The sequence below is a fragment of the Staurois parvus genome, unplaced genomic scaffold, assembly GCF_062004578.1.
Source record: "Staurois parvus isolate SC_StPar_1 unplaced genomic scaffold, SC_StPar_1.0 ptg000021l, whole genome shotgun sequence".
Taxonomy (NCBI): Eukaryota; Metazoa; Chordata; class Amphibia; order Anura; family Ranidae; genus Staurois; species Staurois parvus.
Genome location: NW_028317817.1, coordinates 9,076,062 through 9,094,756, shown reverse-complemented (window position 1 = coordinate 9,094,756; position 18,695 = coordinate 9,076,062). Strand labels below are relative to the sequence as shown.

At 39.6% G+C, this 18,695-nt stretch overlaps 1 protein-coding gene across 1 annotated transcript in view; it reads right to left on the bottom strand.

The window, feature by feature from the left end:
- The window catches only part of NEK10 (NIMA related kinase 10), a 371,560-nt gene that overhangs the window by 74,352 nt on the left and 278,513 nt on the right, over positions 1-18,695 (bottom strand). Inside the window, 2 exon segments of the mRNA XM_089691216.1 lie at positions 10,182-10,262; positions 15,517-15,703. Coding sequence (XP_089547342.1) covers positions 10,182-10,262; positions 15,517-15,703 — 268 coding nt within the window.

The window sequence follows — 18,695 nt, the reverse complement described above, 5'->3', positions numbered from 1 at the left end:
TCAGATGCACACACTCAGTTTGGTGTGTATTGATAGAGAGGTTTTGTTTTTTTTCTTGGGCGAGTGCACGTGATCATACAGGGCCAATCAGCACTGCCCAGACAGAGGATCAGGTGTTCTGCATCCTCCTAGAGCAGAAAGAAAACTCCTCCTATAAGCTTTAGCCAGTGCTTGGCCGGACACTGATAGAAGTCAAAAGCCTGCTCTAACTGCTGATGAGAAAAGGTATTTAGCAGTTTACACTTACTAAAATAATTGGATTTCCATGTTCTGTGTACTGTGGAAGAGCAGATATAGTGAGTGCAGGGTCCTGGGTTTAGTAAAACTTTAAGATTGATGCCTGAGGAGAGCAAAAAAGGCCCATTTCGCTTAGAAGAAGTAGCAGCCTTAGGAGTAAGCTGTCTTATGTTGGGTAGGAGTTAGGGGTTGGTAAGGGATGCCTCAAAACGGCATTCACTATCAAAAGGCATAGGTAGAAGTTGTTGTTATATTAGCAGGTTCAGGAGACCAAGTTTTTAGTCACAAAAGCCTGTGCATTTGCACAGAAATAAGGGATATTCTAGAGATTTGGTGAAATACATTATGAGTAACCACTAAACAATACAGCTGAGAGCAAAATTATCAAGGACAGGATCTTGGTCTCTTTTCATTAGTTTTGTCCAGCTAAGCAAGTCTGGCAAATAGAAATGGCAGCATCTGCTGTTTACAGGGCTGGACCTGCAAAAGCAAATAGGGACTTTAAGAGGTCTTCAATTCACCTATCAACAGAATACTTAAAGTGGGCATACCCTTAATAGGCTTTGTAGGGTGTTTATTGACAATGGAAATGTAAGGATCCTCTACCACAATAGCCCTTTTTATTTAAAATTTTTTTCCATATGATAAATCTCAGTAAAAACTTAAGATGAGTGAAACCAGCCTATATTACTTAGCTAGTTTTTGAGTACCCATAGGGCTAGTTTTGGCTGTAGAAAGCCAGGTGCTATTAGGCAAAGGCTAATCAATGAATGTGTCCACAGCAGGGAGATTTGGTGAGAAGCCATTGCTCGTGCCTCAAAAATGCAAAGAAAGGAAAATCCTCTGCAATGCCTGTTATATAAACAGGATTTTTAATACTTTCCCAATAATATTCTCAAGAAAAGGAGGTATCACCTCTGATTCCCTAATAGGATCAGGAGAATAGATGACATGTAGCATTTTTGATTTCTAGAAACCAAAGATTGTAGAAGTGCCCTGAGTTTTTCAAAGAATTCAGGCATATTTGTAGAGAATACTATACACAAACCCCAAGATGAAGAAATGTAAGTGTCCTCAAAAAAACTTGCAGCTTCTGGAAAAATTAGACACCCCCTAGTGCTTTACAAATTCATTATATCAATACCAGCACTCCTTATAAATATTAACAAATTAATCACAAAAATTAGACAAATATTCTTTGAAATATATGTGCACACACTAGAAATCAGTGAAGAAACCCCTGCAAGCCTAAGGGTAAAACAAATCTTAATGCCTAAACACAATTTTGCAACTTTGACATGTGTTAGTAAAACAGTACATATCATCACAACTACTTTGTGTATCCAGGTGAATTATACCTTGTTTTTCTCAGGACAAATTAGGATTTCATTTGATGGTAAATGTTTATGGATATCGCCTGATTTTTTTTGTTATTATTATCAAAGGAAAACTGGCCCAAAATAGTACAAAAAATATATTTTTAAATTTAGCTGAATATTTCTTGTTACTAGCATAACCTACCACCAAAGAATGACCCAAAATAAATTTGTCTGCTCCTGAAGATTGCAGCGATGCCACATATGTGTATATTTGTTAAAGCAAAAATAAAACAGCGCAAAACAATACCTACACCAAATTAATTACATATTATACATAATGTAAAATAATATACCATATAAATTATATTATAATGTCCAAAAAAACTTAACATGTCCAAAACAACTCAAAAAACATAAAGTCCTTCCTCCCAAATTTCCATAAAGAAATAGGTTATCCTTCTGTGATATATGCTTCCACCATCCACCATTGCAAAACCAACATGAACCGCACTCACCAGATAATGGTGAATAGTAGGCCTTTTAGGACTTTCTGGGATCCTGAGGTCTTGAGAACGCCCAGTGGGAGGGGTGAAACGCGCCAACGCACTTCTGGTCTGCCGTCTGAACGTCTTTTGCAACTTCCAGTGAGTGGAACGCACGCTGAGCGGTGCATTCCAAGCGGCCATTTTGGGATCTGTCTGTCCTACATACTGTCTTACTCTGCTAATCGAGCTGTGAGATTTCTGGAGCTGTTCCTGGATGGTGTGTGTACTTTAATCAGCCGGTGGAGGCTAATAAACATGCTTTTATGGATTTTGTAAAATGTGAGTGGCCTGGTATTATTATATATATGCTATATGGTCATTAGCAATATCACACTATATGCTATTTTTTCATTTGGCACAACTGTGGAGCGTGTTTGGAGGTCCCTATCAAGGAGGGAGTGGAAGGATCATCCTAGCCCTGTATGGTGGAATGGAGGTCTGGAGGCTATAGAGGGAGTGTAGAATCCCAGAAAGTCCTAAAAGGCCTACTATTCACCATTATCTGGTGAGTGCGGTTCATGTTGGTTTTGCACTGGTGGATGGTGGAAGCATATATCACAGAAGGATAACCTATTTCTTTATGGAAGCACTTTGGAGTTTGGGAGGAAGAACTTTATGTTTTTTGAGTTGTTTTAGACACTTTAAGTTTTTTTTGGACATTATAATATAATTTATATGGTATATTATTGTACATTATGCATAATATGTAATTAATTTGGTGTAGGTATTGTTTTGCGCTGTTTTTATTTTTGTTTTTATGATTTGGTGTTTTACACTAGTGCACAGCAGCATTTCATACCTGTGGTTGGAGATTATCCTGTGGCACAGAAGTGTTTAATTTTATGTTATTTGTTGTTTGTACCCGTAGTACAGCCCAGAAACAAGAGTGTGCATTTTGCTTATTTTTTTTATCCTACCTAAAATACACTGACACTAACTGACACTGATACTAATTTAAAAAAAAAATCCTGCCCAAAATATACTGACCCTGACCTTTGACCCTGACCTTTCACCCTTACTTGACCCAAACACTAACCCTGGCACTGACCTAGATCAAACCTTGAGCTAGATATTTTTTCTTTTATTTTGTAATATATATTTATTTATTTTACACACTGTTGTTTTTTTTATCTCTGAAAGGAGAGAGAGATATATATAATGTATCTCTCTCCTTCATTCAGAGAGAGAGAAAACACAGGGGCGGGCTTCAAAGTGATTGATCACTGTGATAGCCAATCAGAGGCTATAAACAGCAATCAGGTGACCCAGTGAATGCTCAGTAGTGGAGCGCTACCAGCACAAAGGGAGATATGCAAATATGCAGCCCCATAGCTAAAAGCCCAGTGCAGGGGGGCCACATATTTGTGAGGTCAGTGTCAAGGGATTAATAACACAATAAAATTGTACCCACATCCAATTTGGTCAATTTCATTTGAGATCTCTCCAACACAACATCTTGTTTGCATAGAACAAGCAGGCCTCTTCTCTAGACCTACCAATGCTCTTGTCTAGCCATGCAAGGAATTCCCTATCTTGATGGATCCCCAGCCCAGCTTTCATAATGAGAAAGTCATTCCTTCCATATCACTGTAAAAGTGATAACCACAGATACCAGCCTTTCAGGCTGGAAAGTAGTGGTCAAATCCCACACAGTACAGGGAACATGGTCGGTGGCAACCAAGCTCCCCATCAATATCCTGGAGCTCAGAGTGATAAGGAAGGCTCTGCACCACTGGATCCCCCTTCTGAAAGGACATTCAATGAGGGTGCAAACAGACAATGCCACAGTTGTGGCCTACATCAATCACCAATGTGGCAGTAAAAGTTATGCAGCATTGAAGGAAGCAAGCCAGATCATCTCATGAACTTACTGTTCTGCGATCTCTGCTGTCCACATCACAGGAGCAGTCAACTGGAAGATGGATTACCTCAGCCATCACTGCCTGGACCACGGGGAATGGGCCTTTCATTCTGACATATTCAACCTAATATGTCATAGAGAGGGGACCCCACATATGGACATCTTGGCCTCCAAATTCAACAACATATTACCTCTATTTGTGGCCAAGACCAAGGATCCTCTATCACTGGCATAAGATGCTTTCATAATTCCCCAGTCTGAGTTCAAACTAATCAATGCCTTCCTTCCAGTGCAAATTCTGCCCTTCCTGCTACACAAAATAGAGCAAGAAAAGAAACTGTTAATTCTCATTGCACAAAACTGCCCCAAAAGAACCTGGTATACAGACAGACTACTAGAGACCTGCTGTGTCAGGGCCCTCTATTCCATCCTGCTTTTCAATCACTGGCTTTAATGGCATGGTTTGTGAAGTGCTTAATGGACAGAGGAGTCTGTAATTCCTACTTTGCTAAAAGCAAAAAAAAAAAAGCCACTTCAGAAAGATCTAAAATCATGCCTGCTGTGAACACAGGCACTTCAAACCCAAAGATTACTCTCACATTCTTCCTGAAATCAGAACTTGGCCTTAAGATGCCAGAAAGGACATGCTTTGGCTTTGTCCATTTTTTCACAAACCTCTGGCATCATTCTCCCTTTCCAAAATCTTTACAGTCTATCTGTGATTAGCCCCCCCCCCCCCTTCACAGCACCCTGTGCTTCCTTGGGTCCTCAATCTCATTCTCTCTGTCCTCTCGGTCCTGCAGAAACCACCCTTTGAACCCATCAGGGAATTGCCCTGAGATGACCTCTCCTGAAAAGTGGATTTCTTGGTTGCTGTCATGTCTGTCAGACGTGTCTCTGAGCTATTGACTCTGTCTTGTAAGTAGCCATTCCTTATTTTTCACAAAGACAAGGTAATCTTACAACCAAGACCATCTTTTCATCCTGGAGTGCTGGGCTTTGGAGGGGGAAGGAATGGCTGCCTCAGGCTCAGAGGCTGAGGCAGGTGCCACTCCAGACTCTGAGGTTGATCCCGACTTTCCTCAGTCTGGACTGGCTGAGTGACAGCCTGCTGTTGGCTGAAAATGGGTCACAGGCGTGCAGAACGAACTGCACTCCTGTGATCCACAAGAAAAGTACAGCCAAAAGAGTTTTGGCTGTACTTCTCCTTTAATACCGGGTCTATGAATGGACTGTACTGTACTCCAAGATACAGAACTTACAGGTAAGTCAAAATTCCTTTTTTTTCAAGAACATAAACATTTTAAAAATGTGTCTAGTCTATGGAAATAGTTCTACTTTGAGGATGAGTAGACTGTACTACCCGTATGCATCTCAAAGTTTAATTTTTAATTTTACCTACAGTATACTTCTAACAACCCAGTGGGGAAGTAAACTCTGCCCTTTTCATCTGAAATGTAATAATCCATTTAGAGTAGACTGCAGCTTTAATACACTAGAACTGCCAGTGCTACAATATCCTAGCATCCCAAAGAGATTTTTGGTCAAAAAGTGATAATTTAACCTCAATGAAAAAAAAACAATGTGTAGTAAAAGCAGCAGGTGTAATCAGACAATGGAACCAACTGCTCATTTTTAATAAATGTTTGGCATGCTTACTTTGATTATATACACATGATTACACTCTTAAAACTGATTTATTGAAACACATTTTACATTTACCTGGTGACATATGTTTTGTTTATCTAATGTAATGATCTGTGAGTGTGTCCCAGACACTCTCAAAACTATAATTCACAATAATTAAAATAAAAAGAAAATGTATTTTCTGGTTTCAAAGCATTTTAAAATGAAGGATATCCTAGTATTCCTATTTTAATAAGTTTCATTGTTTGGTGGCAGAGTGGGACTGTGCAGTTCACACATTTGTTATAGCGATCCTTCTCATGTACAGATTATTCCCACTCTCTAATTAAATAGTCACAGTTGATAAATTTGAATGTATGATTGTGCTGTAGTTTTCCACTTTGATTAATTGGCCCCATGCTGCTTAAACTTTATAAAGCTCCTGATTTACATATTATTCTGTTTATTTCTTCTGGGAGGAATTTTTGTACACATCAAAAGTATTTGAATGACTTTCTAGTTGGTATTGTACCCAATGCTCCTTCAGATGTTTCTTCCTTTGGAATAGTAGTCCAGAAGAGTGCAGGGTAAAAGGGAACTCCAGGCTACGTAAGAATATTATAGCAACAGCCCAAATACAAATTTAGTGATCTACACAAATAAACTGCTTCCCTGCCACCCTATAGTAGAACTACTGCTACAGGGTGGCAGGGCTGCGCAAAATAATGTATATACAGGTGAAACTCAAAAAATTAGAATATTGTGCAAAAGTTCATTTATTTCAGTAATGCAACTTAAAAGGTGAAACTAATATATGAGATAGATTCATTACATGCAAAGCAAGATAGTTCAAGCCGTGATTTGTCATAAGTGTGATGATTATGGCTTACAGCTCATGAAAACCCCAAATCCACAATCTCAGAAAATTAGAATATTACATGCAATCAATAAAACAAGGATTGTACATAGAACAATATCAGACCTCTGAAAAGTATAAGCATGCATATGTACTCAGTACTTGGTTTGGGCCCTTTTTGCATCAATTACTGCCTCAATGCGGTGTGGCATGGAAGCTATCAGCCTGTGGCACTGCTGAGATGTTATGGAAGACCAGGATGCTTCAATAGCAGCCTTCAGCTCTTCTGCATTGTTCGGTCTCATGTCTCTCATCTTTCTCTTGGCAATGCCCCATAGATTCTCTAAGGGGTTCAGGTCAGGCAATCAAGCACAGTAATCCCACGTTCATTGAACCAGGTTTTGGTGCTTTTGGCAGTGTGGGCAGGTGCCAAGTCCTGCTGGAAAATGAAGTCAGCATCCCCATAAAGCTAGTCTGCAGAAGGAAGCATGAAGTGCTCCAAAATCTCCTGGTAGATGGCTGCGTTGACCCTGGACTTAATGAAGCACAGTGGACCAACACCAGCAGATGACATGGCTCCCCAAATCAACACAGACTGTGGAAACTTCACATTGGACTTCAAGCATCTTGCAGTGTGTGCCTCTCCATTCTTCCTCCATACTCTGGGTCCTTGGTTTCCAAATGAGATGCAAAAGTTGCTCTCATCAGAAAAGAGGACTTTGGACCACTGAGCAACAGACCAGGTCTGTTTTTCTTTAGCCCAGGTAAGACGCTGTTGTTTGTTGTTCAGGAGCGGCTTGACAAGAGGAATACGACATTTGAAGCCCATGTCCAGGATCTGTCTGTGTGTGGTGGTTCTTGATGCACTGACTCCAGCCTCAGTCCACTCCTTGTGAAAGTCCCCAACACTTTTGAATGGCCTTTTCCTGACAATCCTCTCCAGGCTGCGGCCATCCCTGCTGCTTGTGCACCTTTTTCTTCCACACTTTTCCCTTCCACATAACTTTCTATTAATGTGCTTTGATACAGCACTTTGGGAATATCCAACTTCTTTTGCAATTACCTTTTGAGGCTTTCCCTCCTTATGGAGGGTGTCAATGATGGTTTTCTGCACAACTGTCAGGTCAGCAGTCTTTCCCATGATTGTGATTCCTACTGAACCAGACTGAGACACCATTTAAAGGCTCAGGAACCCTTTGCAGGTGGTATGGCTTAATTAGCTGATTAGAGTGGGACACTTTGAGCCTAGAATATTGCACCTTTTCACAATATTCTAATTTTCTGAGATTTAGGATTTGGGGTTTTCATGAGCTGTAAGCCATAATCATCACAATTATGACAAATCACAGCTTGAACTATCTTGCTTTGCATGTAATGAGTCTATCTCATATATTAGTTTCACCTTTTAAGTTGCATTACTGAAATAAATAAACTTTTGCACGGTATTCAAATTTTTTCGAGTTTCACCTGTATACGTGATTTGCATTTTCAGGTAGGGGGCGCACATTGCCCTGCCTGTGCCACCATTGGCAGCTACAAATGTCAATCACCGGATCCCGGCCAGAGATTACCCACCAGCACCCAGCGATCGCTGAGTAACACTGACAGGGGAGAGACCTGTGTGTAAACCACACAGGTATCTCTCCTGCCAGCAAGAACATGCTGCTGTGTGAGAAATACACAGTACCATGTTTCCCTAGTAAAATACACACAGCACATTATGTAAAACAGGATACAGTTAACACTTTGGTCACCCCAGATGTTAACCTCTTCCAGCCCAGTGTCGTTAGTACAGTGTCAGTGCTTTTTATTAGCACTGATTACTGTATTAGTGTTCTTGGGATGTCAGTGGCAGTTAGTAAGTTCCCACCCAGTTTCAGAATGCCCTCTGCAGTCCCGCAGTCCCCCTATAAGTCACTGATCACCGCCATTACTAGTATAAAAAAAAAATATAAAAATTCCAGTATATATACCGCCATTTGTAAATGCTATAACTTTCACATAAACCAATTAATTTACATGTACTGGGATTATTTTTAGAAAAGACTTAGCAGAATACAATTTGGCCTAAATTTATGATGAAATTTGATTTTTTAAATTTTTTTACTGGATATGTTTTATAGCAAAAAGTCCAAAATATTGTTTTTTTTTTTTTTCAAAATTGTCAGTCTTATTTTGTTTATAGCGCAAATAAAAAACACACAGGTGATCGAATACCACCAAAAGAAAGTTCTATTTGTGGGAAAAAAGTACATAAATGTAATTGATGTACAGCGTTGCATGACTGAGCAATTGTCAGTTAAAGTAACGCAGTGCCGTATCACAAGAAATGGCCTGGTCAGGAAGGGGGGTAAATCCTCTGAAAGGCAAGTGGTTAATGTGCATTTAAAGCACCTCTGAATTAAAAAAATATATTGCAGCTTCCCTGTCCTTAAATGTAGTGCATTCATTTTCAATTTTTTTCAGACTAAGAACATTTTCAGCAAGTACAGAACATACTTGTTAATCTTGCCTGAAATGCAATGTCTTTGTCACTCCCTTTGAGATGAACTGGAAGCCAAAACAATGTTAACTGCATATACCCCCACCCCCCAAGTCATGGAGATAAAGAAGGGGAAGACATGTTTAAAGTTCTGCCTGGGTGGCAAGTAAGGCTGCTTCCATTATGGAGAAATTAGCATAGCCAACCAGTGACGGGAAGTATGTCAATTTTAGGATTATCAGGTAAAAATAAAGGGAAAAAGCCTGAAAAAAAAAAGAAAAATTGCTGCAGCTACCACATCTAAGGACTGGTAAGCTGCAATACATTATATGTTTGTTTTTGGGTTTAGATAAGTTTTAATATCTCCATAAGATAATATGCAGACTAGAGAAAAGCTTGTTTTTAAAAATATAATTTCCTTCAGAAATATTGGCAATAAACTCTTACTGAGATTGTGACCTCTGTTTTTGAGTAACGTATCAAACATCATTATGCTGTCTATACACAGTGCAGTAAGGACTCGCTACTAGGAATGAGTGGAAGATTTCACCAAAATTTGATTTTGTACATTTGCAATTCTTCTCTAAAAATTGGCAAAAGTAGCATCATATTTTGCAATATGGATGAATTACGCATGAATGAAAAAGGCAAACCTAATCCTAACAATTTTTTATGGCATCTACATGGCTTTTTTTATTATGAGTTGGTGAATGGATTTGTTTATACCAGATGAGTGCAGGTGGTGAATGGATTTGTTTATTAACTAAGCCATTTGTTACCATGTCAGCAATAACATATTTACTAACCAAGTCATAGCAGTGACTGTTACTAATGTATTTCTTTCTAGTTGCACTATACATGCACCTGGAAATACAGTAAATACTTTACTTAAACGTTGTTAAAGATAACATTTGTACAAAAAAATATTGAAACCATTTATAAAACATTCAAATAATTTAAAGGAACTTCCATAACCCTCAGGAGCCATTGAAAGCTCATTATATCCATAAAACAACTCAAAACTTTAACTTTAAACTTTAACTTAAACTTTAAGAAAAAAAAAAGCATTTGTGATATGACCTTGAAGAATGTAGTCACTCTTGTGGGAAGTTATTAAATCTATAAAGCAAATAATGTTCTATAAGTTATCAAACTGACATCTGACTGGTTTCTATGGGTAACTGCAAATTACATACTGTATATTGACTGACCTTTTTTATAGCTTCAGGAACTTGTACAAAATAATTGATCTTACCTTGGGTGAATCCTTTTAAGTAGCTAGAACAACTTGTATTATAAGACCTATCTGTCTCATCTTCAAGTTCAGAAAACACATCTGAGGAAAGAGAAAAAATATGAGCCATGGTATAAATGCCAGTCAAAGAAGCTGCATTACTACACTGAACCCTACATGCAATTTCTACATTCTTGACAGGAAGATGGTGATCTTGACAAAACCAATGCCTAATTAGCCTCACTCTTACCTGTGTAAAAACCTTCTGATTTAATTTACTGAATGTATTGAGATAAAAAAAATTGCCTTTATTACTTCCATTACTCCTTTATTCTTTTCTATGATTAACCAAAGCCTTCCTTGCATCCATACTGAATTAATCTAGCCATAATGCTCAGGGTCAGCCAATATGTATTTTGTGGCTTACATTTCTGCCTGAAGTAATCGATATATGAAGACCAGCCCATTTAGGACAGGCACTACATAGTTTTGCTAGTAAAATAGCATTTATATACATTTAACAAAGCTTATTATTATATCTGCATCCTTATATTCCTCTAAAGACATTTAGCCCTTCTGTATCTGCTAGTCACAGGACCAATCTCCAGAAGTAACAATTGATCTTGGAAGCTTTTATAAAGCTAAATCTTTGCTATCCTAGACAGCAAATAGAGTTCGTTCTTGGAATGTTTCTAGCTCAAATTAACAAAAAGTATGTAAAAGTTTCATTTCTTGCAAACTTTAAGGCTTAAAATGCCTCTTCATTGGTAAGCGGCCAGAAAGACCCCTTTGAATCTGTGAGTCATCTATGATTTTCTTATTTTTTTAAGGCCATAATGATTACTGTTGTTACCGTGAATTTTAAAACATATTTCACTCAGTTAATTCTGCGGCTAACAAGGACCCACTTTCTTTTGATTAACGCTGTTATAAGCTTTACATAGTCTGTTATATCCATGCTTGCCCAAACTCCTGATAGTTACTTTACTACATTGATTTACAATGGTAAACATGCCATATTCTAATGGTTCAGCCCAGTTCTCAAATTATCAGTAGACCTTGATCTCAAGATACACTCACCTTGGAGTTTGTATTAGAACAATCATGGGTGTATTTCTGCACAGCCAACCTGGCTTACAGCGGCATATTGCTGACTGTCAGTAGTTTCAATATATAATAACATTTTCCAGACAGCTACCCTACCAGCCAGTGCAGTCCAGCTGGGTCCTCATTGTTGCTGTTCCGCATAGTTTGTGCATTTTTGTGTGCTAATATTTCATCCACTGAACTGCTAGTAGATAGGGTGACAGTTTTCCTAGCTCTTCTTGATGTTGGTAATAGGTGTACAGTACAGAGAGTGAGCAAACAGAGTCAAGGGCAAAGACTTATCTCCATCTGTTACCTTGAAAAAGAGGGCAGAACACCATGCATTCAAAACATTGGTTTAACGTTTTTCCGATATAGGACTTCTGCAAATCCTGCCTCAGAATCTATCAATTGGTGTTCTGGTTTTCTCTTCATTTGCTACATTTGCACGTAGACTGTCCTAGATAACACCCACATGTGAATTTAAGCCTCCTGTTCTTGGAGGGACACAGGATTTAGAGGCAAAAAGACTACACCCTGTTCCAAATTATTATGCAAATGATATTTTTCTCATTTACCTAAATAATTGATGTAAATAACAGTCAGCATAATTCTCATGTTATCAACTATTAAGAGTACAATTCAAATTTTACTGAGCAAACCTCCTAATGATAACAGTATGTTTTTTAAACATATAACACTTACAATGCACTGTTCCAAATTATTACGCAGAGTAAGTTTCAAAACACTTTATAGGTTGTAAAGAACTGAAAATTGTCATTTGTTGTGTTTGCAGCATATTTACTGAAATCAAAAGCTATTTCAATCAAACTTTTAACAACATTTTAACCTTTTAAACATTTTAACAGGTCACGTTACATTTTAACATAGGACCCCTTATTTGATAGCAGCTTCACAAGTCTTGCATCCATTGAACTTGTGAGTTTTTGGACAGTTTCTGCTTGAATTTGTTTGCAAGATGTCAGAATAGCCTCCCAGAGCTGCTGTTTGGATGTAAACTGCCTCCCACCCTCATAGATCTTTTGCTTGAGGATGCTCCAAAGGTTCTCAATAGGATTGAGGTCAGGGGAGGATGGAGGCCACACCATGACGTTCTATTCTTTTATGCCCATAGCAGTCATTGATGCAGAGGTATTATTTGCAGCATGAGATGGTGCATTGTCATGCATGAAGATGATTTTATTACAGAAAGCATAGCTCTTCCTTCTGTACCAGGGAAGAAAATGGTCAGTCATAAACTCCACATACTTTGCAGAGGTCATCTTTACACCTTTGGGACCCTAAAGGGGCCGACCAGCTCTGTTCCCATGATTCCGGCCCAAAACATGACTCCACCATCGCCTTGCTGACGTCACAGCCTTGTTGGAACAGGGTGGCCGTTCACCAACCATCCACTACTCCATCCATCTAGACCATCCAGGGTTGCACGCCACTCATCAATGAACAGGACTGTTTGAAAATTAGTCTTCATATATTTTTCTGCCCAATGCAGCCGTTTCTGCTTGTGAGCATTGGTTAGTGGTGGCCGAATAGAAGGTTTATGCACAGTTGCAAGACTGGACGACTCTACACCTTGATGTCCATAGGACTCTAGAGGCACCAGCAGCTTCAAATATCTGTTTGCTGCTATGTAATGGTATTTTAGCAGCTGCTCTCTTGATCTGATGCATGGATCTGGCAGAAATCTTCCTCAATGTGCCTTTATCTGCACGAACCCGTCTGTGCTCTGAATCAGCCACAAATCTCTTAATAGTGCGATGATCACGCTTAAGTTTTCGTGAAATATCTAATGTTTTCATACCTCGTCCAAGGCATTGAACTATTTCACTCTTTTTGGCAGCAGAGAGATCCTTTTTCTTCCCCATATTGCTTGAAAATGGTGCTCTGCTTAATAATGTGGAACACCCTCCTTTAGTAGTTTTTCCTTAAATTGGGCTCACTTGCCAATCTAATTATCACAGGTGTCCAAGATTGTTTTCAGTGATCAAAAGAGCCCTGAGACACAATGCCATCCATGAGTTAAACTGAAAAACAAAATATTTCATTCTTTGTGACACTTAAATATAATTTGCATAATAATTTGGAACTGGGTGTATACTGCTGCCTATAGGAAGATTTTGACCCTGGCAAGCAAGTATGGCTCCCAGCACGCCTCCATGTTGTAATAAAGCAGAAACAAAAACCAACAAACCATAAACCAGGAGGGTAGGGCCTGTGTCCACAATAAACTCCACTTAATCAATTCTCTTTCTTTCCACCATGGGTGGATGGAAACACTTCCCACAGTGCTGTTGTGTATAGAACACAATGATCACTACTAGATCATCACTACTAGAATGATCACCAGAAAGCCTTCCATGAGAATCCTGTGGCGCAAGCAAGCATGGAGTTTCAAGATAAGAAAGGCATAGATCAGGTGCTACTGATCCAACTGTGTCACCACAGTATCTACTGCTTTCGCTATACTTAAAGACAAACCTGTTCAGCATCCCTCACCTTTGACACAGATCTTTGAAAACCTACAGGTGTAGGACCCAATCGTCCAGATCAAGGCAAAAAGCCTGCCTGTCAATTGTCCATTCCTGAAATATAAACCATGGACATCATGGACAAGGCTGGAATGTGAAGTTCTGCCCATGGCAGAATCCTTTCAACATTACTGTAGCAAGACCTCTGATTCCTCCCTGATGATTGATGTATGCCACTGCTGTGGTGTCATCTGACTGGATATAAATAGCATTGTAGTGAACACTAGATCACTCAGAACTCCAGAATGCTGATCAGGAGATGGGATTCCCCTGCTGTCCAAGTTCACTGAGACGCATACAAAAAATAAGATGGGAGATATTTACTAACCTTTCTACACAGCAGTTTACGGCTGCCAGCATGAGCCTAAAAGACTCCATAAATAGGGCCCCAGTGTGGAGGAAAATTGCATGCCTTTATAGAAGTATGGTCCATTTCCCTAATGTTTGATAGACCAACATCACACCTGTAGCCAGTTGCAAGGCAGGGCATGCCAGAGAAAAAAAAAGATTTGGAAAGAATCTCCAAATGTTTGTTTACCACTTCTTAGGACATCTTGATAGAGGTACACTTATAGCCTCCACAGTCAGAGTCAGCATTTAACGTTGTAATTTGGTCCAAAAGTCGTGCATAACTGTGGTGAAACCATCCTTGGTTAAAACCCAGAAGGTGGCCACACCTGAAGGAAGTAAGGAATAATGTAATGTGTAAAGCAGTGGACTGTGTTCCAGGTTGATGTTATCAGGCCCATGGGAGAAACAGCATTGCAGACAGTCCTTGAACTGTTAGTGGATCAAGAGCCTGGAGGACCTAGCACAGCAGGACTGTTATCCATGTGTTTGGCGTTTGATTTGTTGAACCCTTAAGCAGGGATAACTTAAAACTCAGAATACAAAGTAAAACCTTGGGTACTCATGAACTGGCTGCTGGAAGCAGGAGAGGAAACCACGTCACTATAGTTGTCACAACAGACATGAGGTGAAACCAAGAGTCTCTAGGTATTATAATGCAATACTCAATCCCTCTGTATTTAAACCCTTTATATGGAAAAACAACAGAAAATATGGAAAGAAATGGTGTCCAACAGTTGGAGGTCCAGGCCCATGTGGGCTGGACATTGCAATCGTCCAGCCCACAGGAGCCTGGACCTCCAAAGCTATTGCTCCAGATAGCTGCATAAAGAGATCAGCTCAAACAGCATGTATACAAGTGTTGATTGAAGAAAAATAATCTTGAAATATGTAGCATATGCATATGTAGCAGTATAGCCCAATTGCCTCTGAATTCTGTGTCCCTCAATGCATGAGAATGAAAAAAGTTATCTAGAATCTTTTAATTTTCACATATTTTGCCTACATGTTCACTTTTTGATACTTAAAGGAAACCTGTGAACTGAATCCAGAGATAGGAATGTTCTAAGAATTTCAAGTCAGCAATGGTAGCCTATATTTTGCTTTTAGTACAAGTTTCCTTGAAGTCATATGAATTATTTTTTTTTATCTGTAGAATTTTACTTAGCTCATTAAGTTTATTGTATCCAAGACATTTTGGATTTAACTGATATATTTTAAATAACATATATCTAAAATCAAACCTTTTTTTGTAAGATTGTTACGCCTGTATAAAATAATTGTTAAGAAGTGTCTAGGGCAGCAGTGGTCCCTTAAAATGATTCTAGATTCCACATATATTTACATGTACTATGTATCTCTGCAAGTGTCACCTTTAGTAGCATTGTCCATTGAGTAGCTATGATTTGAGAAGAACACATCTGATTCCTTATCAGAGCTGTGTGGCTGTAGAAAACCTAGGGAAATGATGGCACTCTCGGAAAAGTCACTCTTGCAGCTTGCTATTCCACTGCTGCTGCTGCTACTGCTCATGCTAGATTTCTCACAGTGATCCTGAAACTAGATTAAAAATGGGTAAGAATACAAATATTTGTATTGCAGACTACTACTGTGATACGGATAAAATTCACATAACATTACTGCATTTCATCATGAAGAAGTAAGTTCAATTTTATTTATGGCAACTTGTTAAGTTGTAGTCAGGAGGTGGAGAAGTATATAACTGTAAGGGCCCTTCAGCTCTTTGCAGTCTACTGTTATACCTTGTGTGTGTTTATGTGCATTGTATTAAGCAAATCTAATGGCTCCTGTATGACTGAGCCAAATATTCCTTTGTTTATGCATCAAACTCTCCCCCTCCCACTGTAGTGCAGGCAGGCATAGCCTACATCAGTGGTCTCCAAACTCCGGCCCTTTGCTTGCTTTTATCCGGCCCTTGGGGCATTATTCCCTCCATCAGCACCAGTGGGACTTAGTTCCAGCCACTGACACCAACAATGGGGCACTATTCCTTCCACTGACACCCATAATGGGGCATCATTCCTCTCACCGACATCAATGATGGGGCACTATTCTTTCCACTGACAACAATAATGGGGCATTATTTATCTCACTGACACCAATGATGTGGCACTATTCCTCCTACTGACACCAATGATGGGAAACTATTCCTCCCATTGATACCAGCAATGGGGCACTATATCTCCCATTAATACCAATGATGAGGCACTGTTTACTCCCATTGATGCCAGGACATTTTCTTCTCCCACTGGCCCCCCTAAAGACTGAAGTAAACTGGAACTTCATTTACAAAATTTGGAGACCCCTGGCCTATATGATAGCAGCAACACTGCATTGAATTCAAGTAGTGGAGCATTGTAGCCACTCCAGCACAGGAAGCTGCATTAGGTAGACTTCCCTAGCAGCGTCAAAACTTATTTTTCAGGCTTCAGGGGGAATAAGATACATTTGTAAGCGGAGATGCATTTATTATTAAGTGCTGCAGCATATATTTATTAATGGGACGCCATTGTTCTACTGTAAAGTGGAGTTCCAGCTGTTTTTGTGTTTGTTAAAAGTCAGCAGCTACAAAAACTGTAGTTGCTGACTTTTAATAAACACACACTTACCTGTCCCAGGATCCAGCGATGTTCTCACCCATGCAGTCCCTTCTCTCCTTTTGTCCTCCATGGCGCTGTCATCTCTGCTGTGGGCACCAGGCTGTGACAGCTTGCGGCTTCACAACTTGGTGCCCACTGCGCATGTGTGAGTCATGCCGCACCACCTGATTGGTCTGGCAGTCTCCGGACTGTGGAGACTGTGGGAGCAAGGAGGGGCCCGAACTTCTGGATCAACTTCTGGGTCACTTCGCCGTGGTGAACTGTGCCGGAAGTGGGAGCAGGTACCTGTCAAAACCTAAAGGCAGTTGAGGGGGGGGAGGAAAATTAGCGGAACGTCCGCTTTTGAGTGAAACTCCGCTTTAAGGCAGCAAATTCTTTTGTAATATGCTGTCGATACACAGCACTGGACAAAAATGTTCTTACAGATTTTGAACATGGCTCACCACAAACCGTATTGTGCTGTACAAAATAGAATATTAGTTTAGCCAGTAAATAAACAAGCAGTGCTTTTATAATAACATTTTGTCCTACTTTCATTTTTGTTCTTGCTGAAGCCTATGAAGATGTTAGTGCTTATAAAACAGCATTTTTTTGTAGAGTTCAGAGGATTAGTGATTTTGCAGCTATTGTCAGTGAGTCACAATTTGCATGCCTTTATATACATACACACTGAGAAACAGCCGAATGATGACAAACATCAAGAGGGCAAACTCAGAAGCCTTTTCTATTAAACGGACTTGAATTTTAAACATGCCCTGAGATTGTCACGCAATATTATTTTGAGCTCAGAAAGACAGATAACTGCTTCCCACTGGTATACACAAATGCAGTAAAATAGATCAAATATTTGAACTCAGGCTCTTCACTCATTCATTTTATGTGACTTCTGTAATGAGGCAGTGGGAATATAAATGTCAGACACCAAGTTGCCTCCAATGGCAGAACAAATTTATTGATGGGTCAGCTATCGTCAGATATCTTCAGCTGCTTTGACTGGTATATACACAGCAAATTAATATATGTATGCCACAGTCCCATGTCAGAATGATATAGACAAATATACTGCACTTTTGAGATTGTATTAACCACTTGCCCTCCAAAGGATTTACCCTCCTTCCTGACCAGGATATTTTTTGCATTACGACACTGCATTATTTAACTGACAAATGCACGGGAATGCTGCACCCAAATGAAATTTACGTCCTTTTTTTCGGTAGTTTTTGATCGCCTGTGATTTTTGACTTTTTGCTATTAAACATGTCCAGTAAAAAAATGTTAAAAATCATATTTCATCATAAATTTAGGCGAAAATGTATTCTGCTACATGTCTTTGCTAAAAAAAATCCCAATATGTGTAAATTAATTGGTTTACTAGTAATGGCGATGATCAGCATCTTATAGTGGGACTGCAGCGGCATTTTGACACTGGGGGAACTGACTTGGTGTCACTGACATCCCCAGTGACACCAATACAATGATCAGTGTTATTAAAGGCACTGACACTGTACTAATGGCACTGGGCAGGAAGGGGTTAACATGTGGGGGGATCAAAGGGTTAACTGTGCGCTGTGTGGTGTTTTACTGTGTGCTGTGTTAGTGCTCTTAACTGTAAGCACACTGCTTTGTATGGCTGCGCTATGCACAGCCATACAAAGCAGTGTGCAAAAGCTGAGAGGGGAGAGAACTGTATTGTTTACTTACAGTTCTCTCCCTCCATTGGTAATGCTCAGCGATTACTGGGTGCCGGCGAGTAACCACCGGCCGGGACTCAGTGAATGACAGCCGAGACAGCGAATAGTGGCGTGGGTAGGGCTCGTGCCCCCTACCCAGAAATGCAAAATCACGTATATGTACTTGACTTTGCACACCCCTGCTGCCCTATCTGCTATAGGGCGGTGGGAAAGCAGTTAATATAATAATAGTATGCTTCT